The 21,168-nt window shown below is 43.5% G+C and overlaps 1 protein-coding gene across 2 annotated transcripts in view; it reads right to left on the bottom strand.

The window, feature by feature from the left end:
• The window catches only part of PRTFDC1 (phosphoribosyl transferase domain containing 1), a 95,801-nt gene extending 75,837 nt beyond the window's left edge, over positions 1-19,964 (bottom strand). For both annotated transcript variants that reach the window (XM_032880806.1, XM_032880805.1), the window contains exons 1-3: positions 19,884-19,964; positions 10,553-10,659; positions 4,437-4,620 (exon numbers count right to left, since the gene is read on the bottom strand). In XM_032880806.1, coding sequence (XP_032736697.1) covers positions 4,437-4,620; positions 10,553-10,659; positions 19,884-19,931 — 339 coding nt within the window. In that variant the 5' untranslated portion in view covers positions 19,932-19,964. The remainder of the gene's footprint in view (positions 1-4,436; positions 4,621-10,552; positions 10,660-19,883) is intronic.
• Between the last annotated feature and the right edge of the window lie 1,204 nt (positions 19,965-21,168).

Genomic DNA, 21,168 nt, shown 5'->3' with positions numbered 1-21,168 from the left:
GTCCTAACCAGTGAGTTAAGGCAATAAAAAGAAATAAAAAGTCTACAAATTAGAAAAGAAGAAGTAAAATCGTTTCTGTTTACAGAAGAAATTATGAGAAATCCTACAAGAAAGTTGTTAGAACACTCAGAGAGTTTTGGAAAGTCATAATATTCAATAAACAAAGTCAATAATATTTCTTTATATGGCAGTAAACAAGTGGAAACTGAATTTCAAAGAAAAACTTACCAAAAACAATATGACCAAAAACATTTTAAATATTTAGGTGTAAATCTAACCAAAGATGTCTTAGATCTGACTCTTGAAAATTAGACAAACACAGATATTAAATAAAATCTAGAAAAATTGAGAACTACATCTTGTTTATGGATTGGAAGACTAAAGAGTGTTAAGATGTTAATTCTCTCCAAATGGATCTATAGATTCAAAACAATCCCAATAAAATTTCCAACAGGTTGGTTTTTGTTGTTGTTGTTTTGTTTTTTGTTTTTTAAAGATTTTATTTATTCATTTGACAGAAATACATAGACAAAGCATAAGCAGGGGCAGGAGAGGCAGAGGGAGAAGGAGAAGCAGGCTCCCCACTGAGCTGGGAGCCGGACAGAAGGCTTGATCCCAGGACTTGTAGATCATGGCCTAAGCCAAAGGAGACGCTTAACCAACTGAGCTACCCAGGCGCCCCTTTCCATGTAGATTTTAAAATCATATTGTTGATTTGTACAAAACAACCTGTTAGGGGCACCTGGGTGGCTCAGATGGTTAAGTGTCTGCCTTTGGCTCAGGTCATGATCTCCAGGTCCTGGGATCAAGCCTCTCCTCAGCGGGGAGACTGCTTCCTCTCCCTCTGACCCTCTTCTCGGCTTTGGCTTTCTCTCTCTATCTCAAATAAATAAATAAAATCTTGGAACAAAGTTAGAAGACATATGCTACCTGATTTCCAGACTGATTATAGAGCCACAGTAATCAGAACAGTGTGGTATTGACAAAAGGATAAGCATACAGGTGGACTGAACTAGACAGAGTGTACAATCAAGTGATTTTCAGTGAAATAGCAAAGACAATACAATGGGAAAGGACAGTTTTTTCATCAGATGATCCTGGAACAAACAGACATTCACTTGCTAAAAAAAATTTTAAAAGTACCATATTAACAAATTCACATGACATAGATCATACACCTAGATTTAAATTAAAACTGTCCTGCATCATCCTCCTTCTCCCTCTCTTACCCCTACCTTATGCTCTTCCCCTCTCTTCAAATAAATAAATAAAATCTTTAAAAAATAAATCAAAACTATGAAACTTATTTTTTAAAGATTTTTTTCTATTATTTATTCATTTGAGAGGGAGAGAGAAAGTGAGAGCACAAGCAGAAGAAGAGGCAGAGGGAGAGGAAGAAGCAGACTCCCCTCAGAGCTGGGAACCTGACATGGGGCTCAGTCCCAGGACCTGGAGATCATGACCTGAGCCAAAGACAGACACTTAACCTCCTGAGCCACCCATGCACCCAAAACTATGAACTTCATAAGGAAAACAGAAAAGAAAATCTTTGTGACCTTGGATGAGGCAAAGATTACTTAGATACACAAAAAGCATGATCCACAAAAGAAAAAACTGATAAATTGAGAATTCATAAAAAATGTTTCAATTATTCACTTTGAAAAAAAAACAGAATACTATCATGAAAATGAAAGAACAACCCACTAGCTTGAAAATATATACAAAACGTATATCTAATAAAGGATTTGTGGCTAAAATATATAAAGAACTCTCAAAACTCAATAATAAGAAAACATCTGACCCAAATTATTGAAATAAGCAAGACACTGAACAAACACTTCAACAAAGAACCTATATGAATAGCAAATAAACAAATGAAAGTATGCTTGATATCATTATTCCTTAGGGAAATGCAAATTAAAACCATAATGAGCCATTATCACCTATTCAAATGGGTAAAATATAGGAAAAAAGGAAACTAGCAATACCAAATGCTATGGAAAATATGGAGGAACTGGAACTCTCATCTACTGCTAGTGGGGATGCAAATTTATTCAATCCCTCTAAAAATCAGTTTGGTAATTTCTTACATATACTCAGCATATGACTAAGCAATCTCAAGAGAAATTAACTCAAGATGAATGCAGATATAAGTATACACAAAAATTTGCATGTGAATATTTATAATAGCTTTGTTCATAATCATCTCCATCTTCAGCTGATAAATTATTTTAAATTATTTTTTAAAAAATTTATTTATTTATTTATTTTAGAGAAAGAGAGAGAGAGAGAGAGTGCACAGGGGGAGGGGTAGAGGGAGAGAGGGGTGAGAGAATCAATAACAAGCAGACTCCATGCTGAGCGTGGAGTCCATCACAGGGCTCAATCTCACAACCCTGAGATCACTACCTGAGCCGAAACCAAGAGCTGGACACTTAAGTGACTGCTCCACCCAAGTGCCTCTGATAAATGATTTTAAAACTGTGATATATCCATATAATAAAGTTGTATTTGACAATCAGAAGAAATAAATTTCTGGTATACATAACAACATGGATGAATATCAAATGACTATGCTAAGATTTACAGAGGTACTAAGGCTACGTGGTATGTGATTACATATACGACATTCTGGAAAGAGCAAACTCTAGGGACAGAAAATGTATCAGTGGTTTCCAGGAGCTGAGGAAAGAGTTGACTGCAAAGTACAAAGGGACACAAGGCCATTTTTTATGGAGAGGAATGTTCTGTATCTTGATTGTGGTGACTTCCATGACTGTACGCAATTGTCAAAACTTATAAAACTGTAAACTAAAACAGGTAATTTCTCCTGCACATAAATTTGACTTTAATTTTTAAAAGCTGTTTTCTGGGGGAAAAATCCAGTAAATCTCAGAGCCAAGTAAATGAGAAAAAAAATCTTACACGGAAGCACGGCGACTTAATCTGGGATGAAAGGAACCTAAAGAACAGGTTTCCAGAAGAAGATGAAACCAATTGAAGGCTAAGTTGTCTATGAAAAACAGCTTAGGAGTCGTCGGGAGAATACAGAGTGTCTCAAGAACTGGTAATAATCCACCAGCTGCTCAAGAGCTGAAGAACTGCATCGCTGAGAGCGGAAGGCAGAACCCTAAGGCACACGCCCATCTGTTCCCTGGCGAACACACCCGGTTTAATCTCCTCTACGTGAGTGTGGGTGGAACTAGTAAACTTCGGGAAGCAGACGCTGTGCTGAGTGGAGCCCATCTCGGGGCTGGATCTCATGACCCGGAGATCATGACCTGAGCCGAAATCAAGACTCAAACCAACTGAGTCACCCATGCACCCCAGGTCAGCGTTAGCCCTCACTAAATGGAAAGTGCTGGGAACTGCCCAGTGTTGGGTGGCGAGGGCATGGAGCAAAGACCCCAAGGGCAGCCTGTAGGAGCTGAAAGTGTCTCCAGCAGGGAAGCCGAGACGGGATTCTGTCAACAACCAGTGATCTTTTGCCAATGAAGGATCTTGGAAAGGGCGATCATCTGCAAACCTCGAGTGAGATCTGAGATCCCACCCCGGCTAATGTCTTGATTTCAGTCTTGGAAGACTCTTAAGCAGAGAACACGTGCCTGGATGGCTGACCTAGAGAAACTGAGATGATAAATGTGTGTTGGCCTAAACCACTGAGTTTGGGGTGATTCTACCACCTAGCAATAGAAAACCAATTTGAAGAGTGAATTAAAATGTGTCAAGCTAGTTTAATCAGAAAATGCTTTTGCGATTTTGACTCCAACAGTTCCTCACCGAGTAGTGGGCTAGTTTTAATGATACATTGAACCCAAAAGCATCACAGAAGGTCATATCATAGAAGAGGGAAGACCAAGGGGATGACATTTTTAGAGGATACTCTCCCATGGTTCTGTCCAGTGCAGGCCAAGAAAGCCCCAGTACAGACTGGTGGAGGGGCCTTCTGTTGGAGGCTCTTTGATTTTGGCTCATTGCACTTGGTAACTCATTGTCCCACAGACTTCCCTTCTCCATTTCCAGGCCGTGACTGCAGCCACCCCTGCACCAATACTGTCCTCTCTGGACCGGACACTCTCCCACAGGTCTCTAGGGCCAACGGTGACATCCAAACCGGAAACATGTCAGCACTCACTGGACTTTCTTAACAGTCACTGTTAACACACTCATCTGTGAGGCTAGTCATCAGGAAATAACCACTCAGCTTTATAACCATAAAAGAAAGCATGAATCATTCCTGAAGCCTCTTTCCGTATATGTGATAACAGAAAGAGGGTTTTTTTCTCCGCTCAAACAATATTATTTTAATTTTAGCTTGCAGTATCTTGCAAATTTAAAAAATGACATTCTTTGTTTTTACCAGATTATCAATTCTTTAATTCTAGAAAGTTCTTTATTCTAAACGTTATAAAATGAAAACGGAATTAAGAACTTACCCTGTAACTTTTTAGTCTGATGAAATCAACCTTCATAGAGACAAATCTGTCTGAATTTCGACTGATGTTCTTAAGGTGTTCTACAAGATCGGCACAGAACTTGTAACCTCCTTTAAGCACACACAGAATCATAATGTCACAGTATCCTATGTCTTTCATAATATCCTTAGCCAGCCGTTCAGTTCTGAAAGAGGGATTAAAAGATATATTAAGGCATAAGTACTTCTGAGTATTTTTTTTCCCTTTCAAAAAAAGGCATGATGCATTACCCATATTAGATTACACAGGGGATCGTGGAGGAGAGCTTGGGCGACAGAAGCCTACAGATAAAGCAGCTTTGTTAAAACTGGACAAAGAGAGAGTGTTCGAAACATTATTTCTGATAACCATATCATCCCTCGTATATTTTTGCTCCTCGGTGTCACAAACACGGGTAAGGTGTAAAATACGTGTCAAAGATCACGAATGCTATTATTTTATCACTGCAGAGCCTGGTTGTTAACAATGCTATGAAAGTACCTGGTGATGTTATGCCCACGTCATAGCAAAGACATGGAGAATGACTCACCTTACAGCGTTAGAAGAGACTAGAAGAAAAGTCAAGCCCACAGAAACTATCAAAAGAATCACCTCTGTCTTCTATTTGACAAAGATAGCACATTACCTATGTGAAAGGAGCTCAGGGTACAATTCCGGTGGGCACCATTTCCAGGGCGCATCATGCGAATGATGACTTCCTGGAGCTAGACAACACTGCAGCCTCGGGCTGGCACCCAAAGCCTGATTTGGAACTGTCACTGTATTTTTTCTAATTGTTTCATGTCCAGAAGTCCATTGCCAACGCATCCATGAAACATTAAAACCTTGAATGGAGGCAGGAGCTAAGGTGCATATTTAAAAAAATTCCTACTGGCACTTCAGATAGAATTAGATTTAAAATGTGATAAATGAATGATCTGAATATATATATATATATATATATATACACACACACACACACACACACACACACACACACATACACACACACACACACACATATATATACACACACATATATATGTATATGTATCTACATCTGTATCTATAAAGCATTATATTACATATGTTCCACATATCTCATATATTGCCTAATATATTTTATATGTAAGTTATATATGTGTGTATACGCATACATATGTATAAACTTATACATATTAAATGGCAACCATGGTTTCAGACAATGTTTCTCAAAACATGCTCATTGAGAAAAGGGACATCAGCCTGCCAGATAGATAGTCTACAAAAAGGGACATTTGTTTTCAGCATAACAGAGTGAGATAGTCAACACATTTCGCTCCACAAAAAAGTAACTATAAAGCTAGATAAAACTGTCGAAAACAACCATTTCAGCACTCTGGAAGTTAACCAGAGACATATAACAAACTGAGAATCATTTACTCCTGAAAATACTGAACTATGGGTAGAAACAGGACAAGTCTGTGACATCCTTGCCAGAGAGTGCTCCTGTCTCCCTGCACCCCACATCAGCTCCGTTGTTCAACTAAGTTGTTAAACCAGGGCGGGCACTGCCAGAAGGAGCTCCCCTCATAGGAAGCATTGCCAGTTAGCATGGCTATCTTGGTAGCCGGTAAACAGGGAGAGCCAATGGCCCTATTATTGTGAAGTTGCAGTCCTGTTTGAGCAACTAGCAGACTAGTCTAGTTGGGGATTTGATAGGGAGTTCTGGGAGGTTAGCGTCAGGGGAGAGGGACAGACAATACACTCTTCATATATACCAAGTTGACCAGAAGCTATGCATATGCTCAGCAGAGACCAGCTACCCATACATTCCTGAATGATGGAGCCTGTAAGCTTTCTTGGACACAAGGAAGCACAAGAAACAATAGAAGAAACAATAAAAGTCAGGGAAGACTTGGAAAGGCTAGGAATTTGAAAGTGCTTGCCAGCCCCCCACACACATTTGTCAGCAGAAAGTGGAAGCTCAGTGGGTTTGAGGGTACAATCTCTAATCAATCTTAGACTGAAGACTAAACTATTCAGACACAGGGGTGAGTCCTACTAAGTGAGGCTTACAAGTAACAACAAGAAAAATAAACTGCATATTATCGGAGGCCACATACCATGGGGGTGGGGAGATGGGACAGATTCCACAGAGTGGAAGACAAAAAAAACCACACCCCAACAACCCAAAAACCAAAGAACAAGGGCAATGAACAGAAAATAATTACAAATATGGTAGATATTAAACAAACTACATCAATAATCACTTTAAATGTGAATGATCTAAATATACCAATCAAAAGACAGAGACTGTCTTTTTTTTTTTTTTTTTTTCAAAAAAAGACCCTAACATATGTTGTCTATAAATATAAAGATACTGATAGATTGAAAGTGAAAGAATGGAGAAGGACATACCATATCAACACTAATCCAAAGAAAGGAGGAGTAGCTTACTGCTTTCAGACAAAGTAGATTTCAGAGCAAGGAAATTAACAGGAATAAAGAGGGCATTATATACTAATAAACAGGTTAATTTGCCAAGAAGACCTAGCAATCCTTAATCTGCATGCACCTAACAACAGAGTGTCAAAAAACTGACAAAACTATAAGAAATAAATAAATCCATTACTGCAGTTGGAGATCTCAATACCCCTCTCTCAGTCATTGACAGATCCTGCAGTCAGAAAACCACTAAGGATATAGTTGAACCACACAGCACCATCACTCAACTGGACCTAATTAGCATTTATAGAATACTTTATCTAACATTCTTCTTGAAAGATACAGATAAGAAAATAAAAAGACAAGCCACAGATGGTGGGTGGTGTATTCAAAAATCATATATCTGGTAAAGGACTTATATCCAGAATATATAAAGAACACTTACAACTCAGTAGGAAGACAAACAACCCACCCAGTGTAAAAATGGCAGAAGACGTCAATGGTCATCTCTTCAAAGAAAACATAAATAACTAAGAAGCACACTAAACAATAGGAAAACACAAATTAAAAACACAACGAGATACTTTCATACATCCATGAGCATGGCTATAGTCAAAAGTACAGATGATACTAAATGTTGGTAACCATGTGGAGAAACTGGGATCCTCATCCTTGCTGGAGAAATGTAAAATGGTACAGCCACTCTGGAAATAATTGGCAGTTTCTTAAACTTAACCATGAAACCCAGAATACCACTCCAAGGAAACCACCCAAGAGAAATGAACAGGTATATCCACACAAAGACTTACATGCGAATTTTTATAGATGCATTGTTCACAGTAGCCCCAAATTCAACATCCAAATAACCACTGATTGGTAAATCAGTATCTAGATATGGTATGATTTAATTTATATGAAGTGTTCAGAAAAGACAAATTTATAGAGAAATGAATCAGACTAGTGACTGCCTGATGCTGGAAGTAGGAATAGGGACTGACAGCAAACAAACTTTTGGGGATGATAGAAATACTGTAAAATGATGGTTGTGCTTGCCCTACCATAAACATTTACTAGACGTCATTGAATCATTGACCTACAGTGGGTGAATTTTGTAGCATGTAAATTACACTTAATAAATTCATTCCTGGGCCCCACCCCAGACCACTGAATCAGAATTTCCAGATATAAAAAGCATAAGAATACACATTTTATGGGTTGCCTGGGTGTCTCAATGGATTCTGCATCTGACTCTTGGTTTTGACTCAGGTCATGATCTTGGGGTCATGGGATCGAGCCCCACACGGGGCTCCGCACTCAGCACAGACTTGCTGTCCCTCTCCCTTTGCTTCTCCTCTCTCTCCCTCTCATGAATAAATAAAAGCTTACAAAAAAAAAACCACATTTTAACAAGTTCACTGGTTAAGTCTCCTGTACTGGGAACTGGCTTCGTGTAGTCTTAGCAGGACCCAATCATGTACTAGATCAGGACACAATTAACTAAAGTCATAAAATGCAGGTGAGAAAAGCAGGAATTTTTTTTAAACCAGGGGGTTCCCAAATTGGTGTTAAGGGGAAAATGCCTCTGAGTTATTAAGAGGTACGCTGAATGCAGACTCCACTGCACAAGAAAAGTTGGTTTAATTGTTAAAGTCAAGCCGGTTTCTTCTTTTTTTTTTTTGCAGGAATTTCTGTATCTTCAATATAAATCACTAACAGGGGGATCCGGCCATCTGAGAGGTGCAAAATTTCCCAAGTTTCTTTGATCACAGAACATTTTGTTCCCTCTGAGGATTGCAACTTGTATTCCATGGAAAGCCATCTTAGGCCATGAGAAACTCCAAACTAGACCTTATTTTAATAATATACTATCATTTGAGAGGACGTGCAATATCCCAGTCTTATCCAATGGAAAAATCTTGGAGTGAAAGAACATTTCCTTTTGCTATGGACAGGAATTGATAAAAAGATAATATCCTGGGAATAGTGACTATCTAGTGTTTTCCAAACTTCACTTTGGCTAAGGACTTGTTTCATAAAGTTAAATATTAACTCAGAAGGATATAACAGATTTTCAAAAAATAGGGGCAGAAATATGATGGTTTAAGAACAAAAGGTAGCATGGAGTTTCCAAAGTTTCGATCTGCTCCTACTCCCCAGTGCCTCTCCTGCCCCCATTTCTGGGTGTCTAAAGAGTCTCTGTGTTCCTGGGAGTGCACTGTGAGGCTTGCTTTCCATGTAAATGTGAAGGCTTAAGTATTTGATCTTTGTACAAGAAAACAGAGAAGTACATGGAATGATTATAGTCTGGGCATTAGGCAGTTTTGTGAAAGGGGTAAGACCTTTAAATCCTGATGCTTAGGGTGGGCTCAAGTGAAGGATGCTCTCTGAAAACCAAGAAACAAATGGTGACTTAAGGGCTTACAACAGGCGAGAAAATGTTGGCTTTTAGAAAGCCAGTTGGCTAAGAAGAGCTAAAGCATCTCTATATAGACGGGTCAGAGAGACCTAGAAATAGTGTTCTAGAAATAGTTCTATGCAGATATTTTTAAGTTGAAAATAGGCCTATTCCCAAAACATTACCACTGCCTGGAAACCATAATCGGGCACAGACTGGCCGATCTGTGATACACTGGTTGATCCGAGATATGTGCCAAGTTGCAGGAAAAGCCAGGGCTGCAGGGGTGTGTCCCGTGAAGGCAAAGTTCACCTGTTAATTATCCCTTGTTAACTCAAGCGTCTGTGAAAAATGCAAGACAAGGTCCTCAGGTAAACAGCAATGCTTTCCCAAACGCTGTTTTTATCAGTTTGTGCAGAATATTGTTATTTTGAGGCTGTTATGTATAATAACATATATATATATATATATATATATATACACACGTGTGTGTGTGTTTGTGTGTGTGTGTGTGTATGCACAGAACTTAAAAATATCGGCACAAGGGGTGGCTGGATGGCTCAGTTGGTTAAGCAACTGCCTTCAGCTCAGATCATGATCCAGGATTCCCAGGATCGAGTCCCGCATTGGGCTCCCAGCTCCATGGGCAGTCTGCTTCTCCCTCTGACCTTCTCCCCTCTCATGCTCTCTCTCTCTCTCTCAAATAGATAAATAAAAATCTTAAAAAAAAAAAAAAAGAATTCCCATATACCCTTAAAAAAATATATCGGGGTTGGGGCGCCTGAGTGGCTCAGTGGGTTAAAGCCTCTGCCTTCAGCTCAGGTCATGATCCCAGAGTCCTGGGATCGAGCCCCGCATCGGGCTCTCTGCTCAGCAGGGAGCCTGCTTCCCTTCTTCTCTCTGCCTGCCTCTCTGCCTACCTGTGATCTCTGTCTGTCAAATAAATAAATAAAATCTTTTAAAAAAAATATATCGGGGCTCCTGGGTGGCTCAGTGGGTTAAAGCCTCTGCCTTTGGCTCAGGTCATGATCCCAGAGTCCTGGGATTGAGCCCCACATCGGGCTTTCCGTTCAGCGGGGAGCCTGCTTCCTCCTCTTTCTCTGGCTGCCTTTCCGCCTACTTGTGATATCCGTCTGACAAATTAAAAAATATATATATCGACACAGAACTATTTCTAGAAAGACTCAGGAATAGCGTTGTAAAGTGTATTATATGATTCCCACAAGAGGGGGCCAGCCAGGGCAGGACCAAGACTAACACAAGAAATAACACTCACCTGTCCACAATGATGCCGTGAGGTATGAGGACATATTCCAAATCCCCATAATAGTGCTGTGGGTATGTGAATAAATTCAAGTCATATCCTGGCCAATCGTCCATAATCTGTAAGTCAAATTACCTTGGTTACAATATTTTCCTTGTTAACATAAATAAGTAAAAAATGGGCATCATTTGAAAAAAAAAGAATAACATTAAAAACAGAGATGAGATCTGATGATCAATATGACATTAGATTACATTCTGTCAACCTGTGAAGAGCCCAGTGGGGGAAAGTAATTTGTTTCACAAAACCTGGTAAAGGATCTAGGAGTGAAAGGAACAGAGAATTCCACTCCTAACTTTTGGCATCGTACAAAGAAATATCCACTTGATGTCTTACAGCCAGTCTAATAGTATTGTTTTAATGGTTGTAATATCTAAATTATATAGCATATCTAATATAATATCTAAATTATATAGCATAGTGAATATAAGTAACACTATGTTCATAAGAATATTGGACTTATGGACTTATAAATGTGGATAGTCTGATCATACATTATTATAAATGTTATTACATATGCTATTAAATTTCTATGCATTGTAAAAACCTCACCTGCCTGGGAAAGATTACCTATTAAAGTACATGTATCCTGGGATTAGTGTGTAGACACAACCTCTGGGTGGTCTAGTCATTACAGTAAACACTTCAGAATGATATACGATGGTGGGAACTTCTGTCAGTCCTATCGGGAAAAACTGTTCCAAAAAATTGGCCTATTCATGTAGGGAATAGAGTACTACCCAGTCTTCCTCTTGCTTAGCATTGGATGTGAAAGTTTTATGGTTAGAACAGCAAAGATGTGGGAGAGAAAATGAAGGTGAAGAGTGAGTTACTTTTACTTTCAGATCACTGAGAAAGGATACACTAGGGAAGTGTTAGCACTCAACTCATTCCACGGCCGTCTTGCGGGTTCCTGTTCTTTGATGACTCCTGCACACTTCCATCAGACTCCTTTATTCAACCTGAAGCTTTCATCATGCAGAGCTACCCTAATTTTCCAGCCCAGTTCCCTACATCATCACCTTCCCATCCTCAGACGGGTCTTCAGTCCAGTCATGACCTTTCCCAGCTGTGTGTCCTGTTCGTTTGTCTTTCTTGCACCTATATCCTTTCCTTCTCTCTCTCTCTCTCTCTCTCTCTCTCTCTCTCTCTGTATCCCAAGTTCAACCCCCTCCCGCAGAAGCTCAGGTCAGTCCTCACTTATTTCTGGAGGTCTTGCTACCTGCTCCTACCCTCTGATCTTCTCTCCCAAACTCCTCACAGACAGGACCGTCGTAGCTCTCTGTCTTTCCAAAGACTCCCATTCAGGCTCCTTGAGAAGACTCCTGCCTCCTCCAGCCTCTGGCTCACTGGTTCTTATCTGTAATAGAACCCATTTGCCCTTCATTTAATTCTGGCATGTCCCCCAGCTCTCCGCCCTTTTCCTCACCCAGGACTCAAAACCTTAGCTCAGGTTTTGGAAGGGCAATTTATGGTCCAATCCCCACCCAGACCCACCCCAGTTCTGGGTTCTGGAATGCCAGCCAAACCAAACCTAAGGGCATTTTCTTCCAAATGTATCCCTTCCCTATCTCAGCAAAGGGCAACATATTTTTTTACTAACTCAGATCAAAATGTTGGAGTTGTTGTCGACTTCTTCCTTTCATTCCCTCATGTAACGCATTGGCAAATCCTATCATCAATTCCTTCAAAATTTAACCAGGATCACCTGTCAGCATCCCAACTGCTACCTCCCAGTCTGCACCACCATCATTTCTGCAGGGATCACTGCCATAGCTGTCAGACTTGCCTCCCTGCCTTCCACCCTGGCACCCCCACCCCATTCCAACATGGCTGCCATCTTCTACTCGTCTTCTTTCAGGGGCTTCCCACTTCTCTCCGAGAACTACCCAGAGTCCTCACCATGGCCCACGGGGGCCACCTCTCTGACTCATCTACAAGCATTCTCTTCCTCCTTTGCCGTGCGTCAGCCACGTTCTTCTTGCTGAGCCTTGAACATGCCAGGCATGCTCCTATCTCAACAGCTTTGCACCTGCTCTATCTCTTGCCTACGATATTCTTCCCCCAGATTTCTACATGGCTTACACTTCACTTCTTCAAGCCCTGACTTCAATGTCACCTCCACAGAGAGGACTTAGCTGATCCCCTATAGAAAATAGCACCCCCTTTCTTTCCTACTCATCTCTATATCCCTCTTCCCCAGCTTTACTTTCCTTCCCAGCATGTGTTCCCACTGGATGCGACACATGTATGTCTCTCTGTGTGCTCTTGTCTTGTCTCCTCCCACTAGAACGTCAGGGCCTTCTGACAGGGACCATGTCTGAGTCACTCTTGAAACCCTGGCACTCAGAACACTGATCTGGAATACAATAAGTGCTCAAAAATGCTCAGTGGGTTAATGACTGACACATTCTCCAACCACAGACTACCCAATACTACCTGAGCTCCAGCCCAAACTGATTTGTCTCGATTTGCCTCCTTACATCAAGAGCACCACGGCTCAAGGCTCTAGAAATCTACCAGGGGCAGACTGTTGGCCAAATGGCGTGTGCCATCTGCATATTTGAAAAGTATCACATAAGCTCTGCCTCTATCTGCAAATTGGCTCGGTGCAACTATTGAATTTGCACAGAGCAACTCTCTTTTCCGGCCCTGAGACCTCCCTGGGCCTGCTGTAACCATTGACACCACCATCCCCTGTCAGAGTCTGAACGCTGGCTGGACGTGAGGCGCCTGCTGAAGATCCCTAGGCAAGCCCCGGTAGAGGCCAGACAAGAACCCCAACCAGCATGAGGCCCCCGGGAGATCATTCAAGTACATGGCATTTTCTGGCTCCCCTTCCAGACCACACACACACACACTCCCCACTCCCCTTCCTGGAGCCCTTCCAGGTGGTGGCATCATTAACTAGTGGTCTTCTGAGCCCATTCTTCCTACATGCAAATCCTTTACTGCCCTGCCCCCAACCCCCCACTGCCGGCCCCCACGGCTCTGGCTACACCTCAGAGCCTACATTCCTCTCTGTGTTCTAGAGCTTAGCGCTGACCCTTACTGGCTGTGATTCTAGGGAAAGTACTCACCCTGCTGGATACTCAGTTTCCTCCTCCTTTAAATAAGACACAATAAAACCTATGGTCAGGCTTGGTGTGAGGATTCAGAGAGAACAGCGAGTCTCCAAAGCAGGCAGGAATAACCCCATTTTGAGGAGCTGCTGCAAGGAAGCTGCATCTATGGTGCTCCCCCACCCCCCCGGATTCAGGTATTGACGCCCTAACCCCCCATGGTGATGACATGAGGGGGTGGGGCCTTTGGGAAATAATTAAGTCATGAGAGTGGAGCCCTCATGATGGAATTAGTGCTATTACAAGAAAAAAACAGGGAGTTCTCCAGCACAGATGCGCACTCGCTCGCTCTCTTTTTTCTCTCTCCCCTGTCCCTCTCCCCACTTCCTCTCTCTCTCTTCCCCCACCATGTGAGGACACAATAAGAAGAACAAGGCAGTTATCTATAAGCCAGCAAAAGAGTCCTAACCACGAATGAAATCAACCAGCACATTGATCTTGGACTTGCAAGTTCCAGAAGTATCAGAAATACATGTCTATTGTTTAAAAACAAACAAAACGGAAGAGAGAGAGAGAGAGAGAGAGATAATTTACTTAGAGCTCCTAGGACATTTCCTGATGTATAATAAGTGCCTAGTAACTGATGTCAAAAAGAAGAAAAGAATGATAAGCAAATGGCAAAAATCAACCTATTGATAAGAGCCATCATGGTAACCTGTCATCAGAGGTGGCCTGGCACAGTGGTCAAGCACCCAGACTTAGAAATCCAGTGCATGTTGGGAGGGGGGCTTATAGTGTTGGACTTCACTTGGGGCTTTAGCTCTCTGTGCCTCAGTGTGTTCATCTATAAAATGGAGTCACTGCCAGTCATTCACGGCTATTGTGAGGATTCAGTGAGATATATCACGGAAATAAAACTCTCACATCGTCCTCTAGTCTATAGGGTTAACCATCTAGGTGTGCTGAAACATCACGAGTTAACCTGCAAATTAAAGGTCTTAATTAATTTACATTACAGAATTAATTTCAGAATCAATTAATACAGAATTAATTTACAAATAGGCCTCCAACCTATTTGCCAATGTCTTGTTACCCTAGTTAAAGTTACACATTTAAAACTAGAAGAAATACATTTCTCTAAAACTATTCTGTAATCCAAACTTGCCTTTTCCAATGAGTTTGAAATAGTGAGTTTTCCTTGTTGAGATAAAAAGACGATTAGAGATAAACTACTGGTTTTTAAAAAACAGGTCTTAGCAGGGATGTGGGGAAAAAGGAACCCTCGTGCACTGCTTGTGGGAATGCAAACTGGGGCAGCCACTGTGCAAAGCAGGATGGAGGTTCTGCAAAATATTAAAAATAGAACCACCCTACGATCCAGAAATCACACTACTGCGTACTTACGCCCCCAAATACAAAAACACTAATTCAAAGGAATACAGACACCCCAATATTTATTGCAGTATTATCTACAAAAGCCAAACTAGGGGGGCAGACCAAGTATCTATCGACAGATGAACATATAAAGGTGTGGTGTATATATAGAGAGGAATATTACTCAGCCATTAAAAAGAGTGAAATCTCGCCATTTGCAACAACACGGATGGAACTAGAGAGTATTATGTTAGGTGAAGTAAGTCAGAGGAAGACAAATACCACATGATCTCACTCATACATGGAATTTAAGAAATAAAACAAAGATGCAAAGGAAAAATACAGAAAGAGACAAGTCAAGACACAGACTTTAATTCTGGAGAACAAATGCTGGTTACCAGGCAGGAAGTAGGGGGGGTGAAACAGGCGATGGGGATTAAAGAGTACATTTATCATGGAGAAGAAAAAGTAATTTTTTTTTTTTTAGAGGGAAGCTACTGGTTTACTCCTTGTAATTCTTAATGGTGCATGCAAATTGCATTGCAAATAAGTCCTAAAGCTAAAGGAACAGAGGCTGCTATGAACTGTAGATAATTATGTTATTCATCTGCTTTTTAAAAAATCAAAACAAGAAATCTTTAAATAGTTTCAGTATCACAGATAATATGCTCTAAGTTTAGTCAGAACAATGCTTTCTCTGTCCAAAGACACAAAGCATGGCTAGGCTGGGGAAGTGACAAACACATTAACTGAGCCATTTTATACAAAATTCAAACCCGAGAACTCATTCAGTATCTCTTTTTTCCCATTTGAAGGTGTATTGAAAACCTGCATTCTAAGCCATTACAAATAATTTTTTTGCTTAGTATATTTCTTGCACCATTTTTCAGGTCCTCCAAACCCCCAGAGAGAAAAGTAGTTTGGAAACACATACAAAAAGCAAATCCCTGCTCCTCTCTGCCTCTGAGCCCCACAGGCTGGGCCCCACTCTCTCCTTCAGGCAGTGACCATGGGTGCTGACAATTTTCAGGCTTACATCTACCCCTCGACCGTCAGGGAGGAAAAGAGCCTCCTCCCTCAGCTCTGCTCCAGGAATCCCTACACTGGAACATCAAACATCGACTGGCCCAGGCAAAGAGGCATGCTGTGATGGGCGCCTCAAACCACACACTGAGACCATGTGTAGAAGCGGATCCCGAAAAGAGGGGCTCCAGATTCTGCTCCCAGAGAAATAAAGACCTATAAAGACCAAATGACACCTTGTTATCACACAAGCCTTCCTCTTCTGTGGCACCCAACCTGGTAAAGTTGGGTTTTAAAAGGATTATCTGATTACTTATCTCCAATACTGCCCCAATACTTTGGCAGGGGGAGACCCAAAAGAGAAACACAACAATTATTTTAGATTTTATTTTCTTCTTCTTCCTTCCAAACTCACTACATAGGTATTAGCTATGATTCTCTTGACAGTGGTTTGGCAGAAACAAAACATATCTAAGAACCTGGTCCCAAAAGGCCAGGTGAGTAGAGATCTTTATCTCTCCCTAAATGGGAACAAAGATGTGCTAATCACGGGCTGGTGATTTCACTGCCTCCAGATCAAGGGACCACTCAATCCTGAGCAAAGTTTCTGAATTCTGGGTCTACAACTCTTTTTTGGCAATGAGCATTTCCTACCGCTTACTGTTAAGAATCTACTAATGTCCTACCTCCCCGATTCAACAGAGAGCCATTTGTAGGCAACAGCCATCTTAAATCTCTTAATAGTCCCTTCTTTAGCACCAACCGTACTTCTTGTTTTATGCTTATGTCCTCTGGCTCTATGCAACCCACCCCCCCCCCGCCCATCTTCTTCACAAAGTTCCTACCAACTCGGAATTTTCTTCTGCACCTCATTCCTGGACAGCCCCGAACCTGCCTCCATCATCCTACTAGACACTATAACCAGTGGCTCCTTCACCTGCCTTAACCCAAACTACTTCATCGTCCTGCCACATCCCATCTTCTAAAGCAGTCCCACCTTCAAAGGACTTCCTGCAATTACAGCTTTCTACATGGCACCGTAAGTAAACCCTGACTTCAATTCTGCTTCTGTCATTTGCTAGTTATGTGACCTTGAGGATTTTCTTAATGTCTCAGGGCCTCCGTTTCCCCCTCTGTAAAGCGGAGATCATTATAGTCCTCCCTCACGGATTTGCAAGGAGTTAATGAATAATACAGGGAAACCACATAGTAAGTGCTCAGTAAACGCTCGCTATCATTACCTGCTCCCTTTCTCCACTGGTACTAAACCTACCCTTTGGTTTTTTTGCAGCCATCCTTGAGGGCTCTCTCTTTTCCCTGTATAGGTATCTTCTTAAGCTTTGCTTTTCATTTCTACCCTGGAAGCCATGGGCTTCCCCAGAACGCTGAACTCGCTCTGAATTTGCCTTCCCTACCTGTATCCAGCTTGAGTTCCTCTGACGATGCCAAGCTCTACCGGAGAAAATAGCATAAATGCGGGGGTCATCCCCATGACACATTATTTCCAACCTCTCATGAGGTCCTCTCACTGCCTCACACCGTCTTTCTCACAAAATTACCTTGCTTCTCAGAGCGTTTCTTTTGATACTAATAGATTGGGCTATTTATACTCTCCCATAATTCGCTTTTTAGATTTCAACAATCCGCCCATCTTATTAGTCATATCAATTTACCTAATTCCTTTCTAAGAGCATATATTATTAAAGAGTAGTGCTATACTGTAGCCATTCTACTGATGGGATGGTTGTTTCAATGATTCTCAAGGCTAATGGCTTTGCAATTGTTAAATACAATGGCCTCTTTTCCATCTTTGTCCTATTTGCTCTTCCTGGAGCATCTGCAGCTCTTAAGGGGCCCTCTCGCCCCTCCACAAAACTCCCTTCCCTAGACGCCTACCACCCTGTCTGTCCTCTTGGGCTTTGCTATTCATTCTCGGTCTCTTTATCCGACTTCTGCTGGGCACTCTTACATATGGGGATTTTCAAGTTTCTACCCATAACAGCAGTTTATAATTTTTTTACCCCATTTTCCTGGTGCCTTCCTCTCCAAGCCAAGCATCAGATATTTTTCTATTTTCTGAAGACTTCCAAGTCTATCCAATCACTCTCCTCAATTGCAAATATGAATTTGCACCTGTAGTACATCTTGACCTGGAGGCCTTAGAGACTCAAGAACTGAACTTATTTCCCTTGTTATATTTTCATTTGTCCCCATCCCCCACCCCTAGGTCTGACTATTCTCTCCATGGCAACTGGAGTGATTTTTTTTGTTTTTTTTAAGCATAAATTGGGTGTGAGGATTTCTTCTCAGGATACAATGATTTCTTTGCAATCAGTGTGCCCTGTACCTCTTCTTCCAAGTGTTCATATGGCTACTGCCTACTCACCCCTCAGGTCATGTTTCAAATATCACTGCCAAGAGGGCTTCCTGACCACTTGAGTAAAAACAGCATGGCTCTGTGCCACAGCTCTCCTCCAATCACTCTGTACCTCATCACTCTTTTCTTTTCACTGCACACATCACTATGCAAAATTATCTTCTTTATTTGCTTGTCTATGTCCCTTCTCTAGAATGGAAGCCCAGTGGAGGCAGAGCTTTGTCTGGTTCCCTGCTCTATCTGCAGAGCCTAGAACACCAGTCGGAAACCCAGCAGGACAGTCAACAGGTGTAGAATGAATAAATGAATGAATTCCTTATTCTTGAAGACAGAAATTTTTGGCTGATAAATTGAGAACTGAGCAACACATTTCAACCGATGAGTTCTGAGTGTGTGGTGTTTCCTTCCTCAAATCGCAGACTTCAAATCCCATACTCAAGCAATCCATGCATAATCACAGACAGGTTCTCTGAGAATACCACAGATCTCTGAAGAAAGAAGTGTTAATGCAGCAAGTCAGCCCCACTCTCCACCCTCACCCCTGCTCACACACCTGACACAGTAATAACCACCGCCTTCTATATAGAAACCATTCATAGACAGGAGCCAGGAGCAGAGGCCAGTGGCCACAGGGCAAGAACGGATTTGATTCCAGGACACTGACAAATAGGTACCCTCTGATTGACTCTTTGAGGGATTCCCAGGAATAAAGAGGCTCTGGTCTGGGAACCCATCATCCCACATCTTCCCATCCGGACACACTACTAGATAGATATTTTATAAAATCTTTCCAATTCGCTCAAAGGGTCAAGGCCGCAGCGTCTCCCTTTTGCTGACAAGGAGACTGACTCCCCAGAGGCTTTAGCCTGTGTCGATCTTCTGCAAAGACCCCAGGATCCCAGCCCACGTTACAAAGCTCAAAGTCCGTCCATTTGAGCAACTTTAATTCCTAGCTGCCCTCGAGAAGCTTCAGGATCCTTCTGGAAAACAAAACTGGAAGCCTGCGCTGGAGGGGTGAGAGGAAGCACAAAGGGAGGGAGGCCCCCACCAGTAGCGCGCGAGGGTCTTCACCGCCCCGCCCCGCTCCCAAAGGTGACCCGTCCTCGCTAGCCGGAGTGGGGACCCGGCCCCACACAGGCTGAGCGCCGGAGCATCCGACTCCTGGCCCGGGCGGGTAGGGAGGGGCGCGGAGTGGGCGGGGGGGACACTGAGAACACGGGGTGAAGGGCTGTTGAGTGTCGGGGCAGGTCGCGCGCGGGGAGGGGCGGCTGGGAAGAGAGCAGGGAGGCCATCCGCTCCGGGACGGGAGAACAAAGCAGGGGCCCGCCCGCATTTCACGCGAATGCATTTCAGGCATTTAATCGAAAAGGAGGGTGCCAAGGAGGGAGGGGAGGGGAGAGAGCGGGGAGCGCACGACTCAGCCCAGAAATCGGGAGTTTGCATTTACCACGACGCCTCGCCCGTAGTCTGGCGCCTCCTCGCTGCTCCCGGCCATGTTTCTCCCGGGGAAAGCGGGAAGGAAAGGAGGGCTCGGGAAGGAGCTGGGAGGGGGGTGGGGCTGCGGGGGGACGGGGCTGGGGACGGGGACGGGGACAGGGACGCGGACAGGGACGGGGCCGCCCCGCCCCGGGCCAGCCGGCGGGGAAGGCCCGCGCGCCGCGGACCCCTCGCCTGGCGCGGCTCCAGCGGCTCGGCCGCGGCGTCCCCCCCCGGCCGGCCCTCCCCTCCCCGGCGGGTCCCGGGGCGCGGGCGGCCATGCGGGCCCGGAGCGCGGGGCGGACGGCGCGGGGCGCAGCTGCCGAGCCGCGCGCGCTCCACCTGAGCGCAGGCCCGGGGCGCGTCCCTCGCGGCCGCCGCCCGCCCGTCTGCGAGCCCCGGAGCCCCGGAGCCCCGGAGCCCCGCCGCCTGGCTGCTTCCCGCTGGGACTCGGGAGGACAAGGCTGCCCCGCGGCTGGAATTTTACAGCAACAGAAAGTGTTCCCATGGCCCCCGCCTCCCTAAGGCTGTGTGGTCCGCGGCTTTCAGGCGAACAATGTCTTTGAATTCTTCTTGCTAATTTTTATGCGCTCTTTATCCCGACTAAAATCCGTGGAAGAGTCTGCGATATGGGATGTTCTCGAAGGACGGCTGTGGACGAAACTCTCCTGAGTGTGTGTGTGTGTGTGTGTGTGTGTGTGTGTGTGTTTAAACCGTCGAAACGCCCATCCCGGGTTTGGAAAGAGCCCCGTGATGGCTTTTCCCAGCCGAAGCCCGCAGTTTAGGATCTGGAATCTGAAATAGGGCCTTTCTTTACCCGTATTCGGGGGCCGGGGGGGGGGGGGCAGCGAGCGAGGGGAGAGAAATTTTTACAAATTATCTACTTTACCACTTTTTTGAGACCCTATGGCCAGACTTTAATGGTTTCGGGTTGCAGTTTAAAGCGATCGCTCTCAGACTCGAAAGCCTCTTTTATGAAGCTTTTGTTCATTGAACCCCTCGTCCCAGGCTTCTCCCCACAGAGTGTGCGGGTTCTTTGTCCGTTCCTCTAGGGACCCGCTTTCCTTGCCTCTATCCTCGTTCTGCTCGCTGCTGTCCCGTCGCATTCTTTGCAGCCCCGTTCTGGGCTTGAATGCCCGGAGCTGAACACGGTTCTCGGGGTCAGGCCTCTCTCTCCAAAAGGCTATTTTGTTCATGTCTGGGTTTTGGCGCACGGCAGGGAGAGGAATGCAGATTTTGCTTGGCTTAAGGGGAAA

The sequence above is a fragment of the Lontra canadensis genome, unplaced genomic scaffold (genome assembly GCF_010015895.1).
Source record: "Lontra canadensis isolate GAN:19392208 unplaced genomic scaffold, GSC_riverotter_1.0 scaffold72, whole genome shotgun sequence".
In the NCBI taxonomy this organism is placed as follows: domain Eukaryota; kingdom Metazoa; phylum Chordata; class Mammalia; order Carnivora; family Mustelidae; genus Lontra; species Lontra canadensis.
Note: the sequence above shows the minus strand (reverse complement) of the source record. Positions and strands in the feature narration are given on the sequence as shown.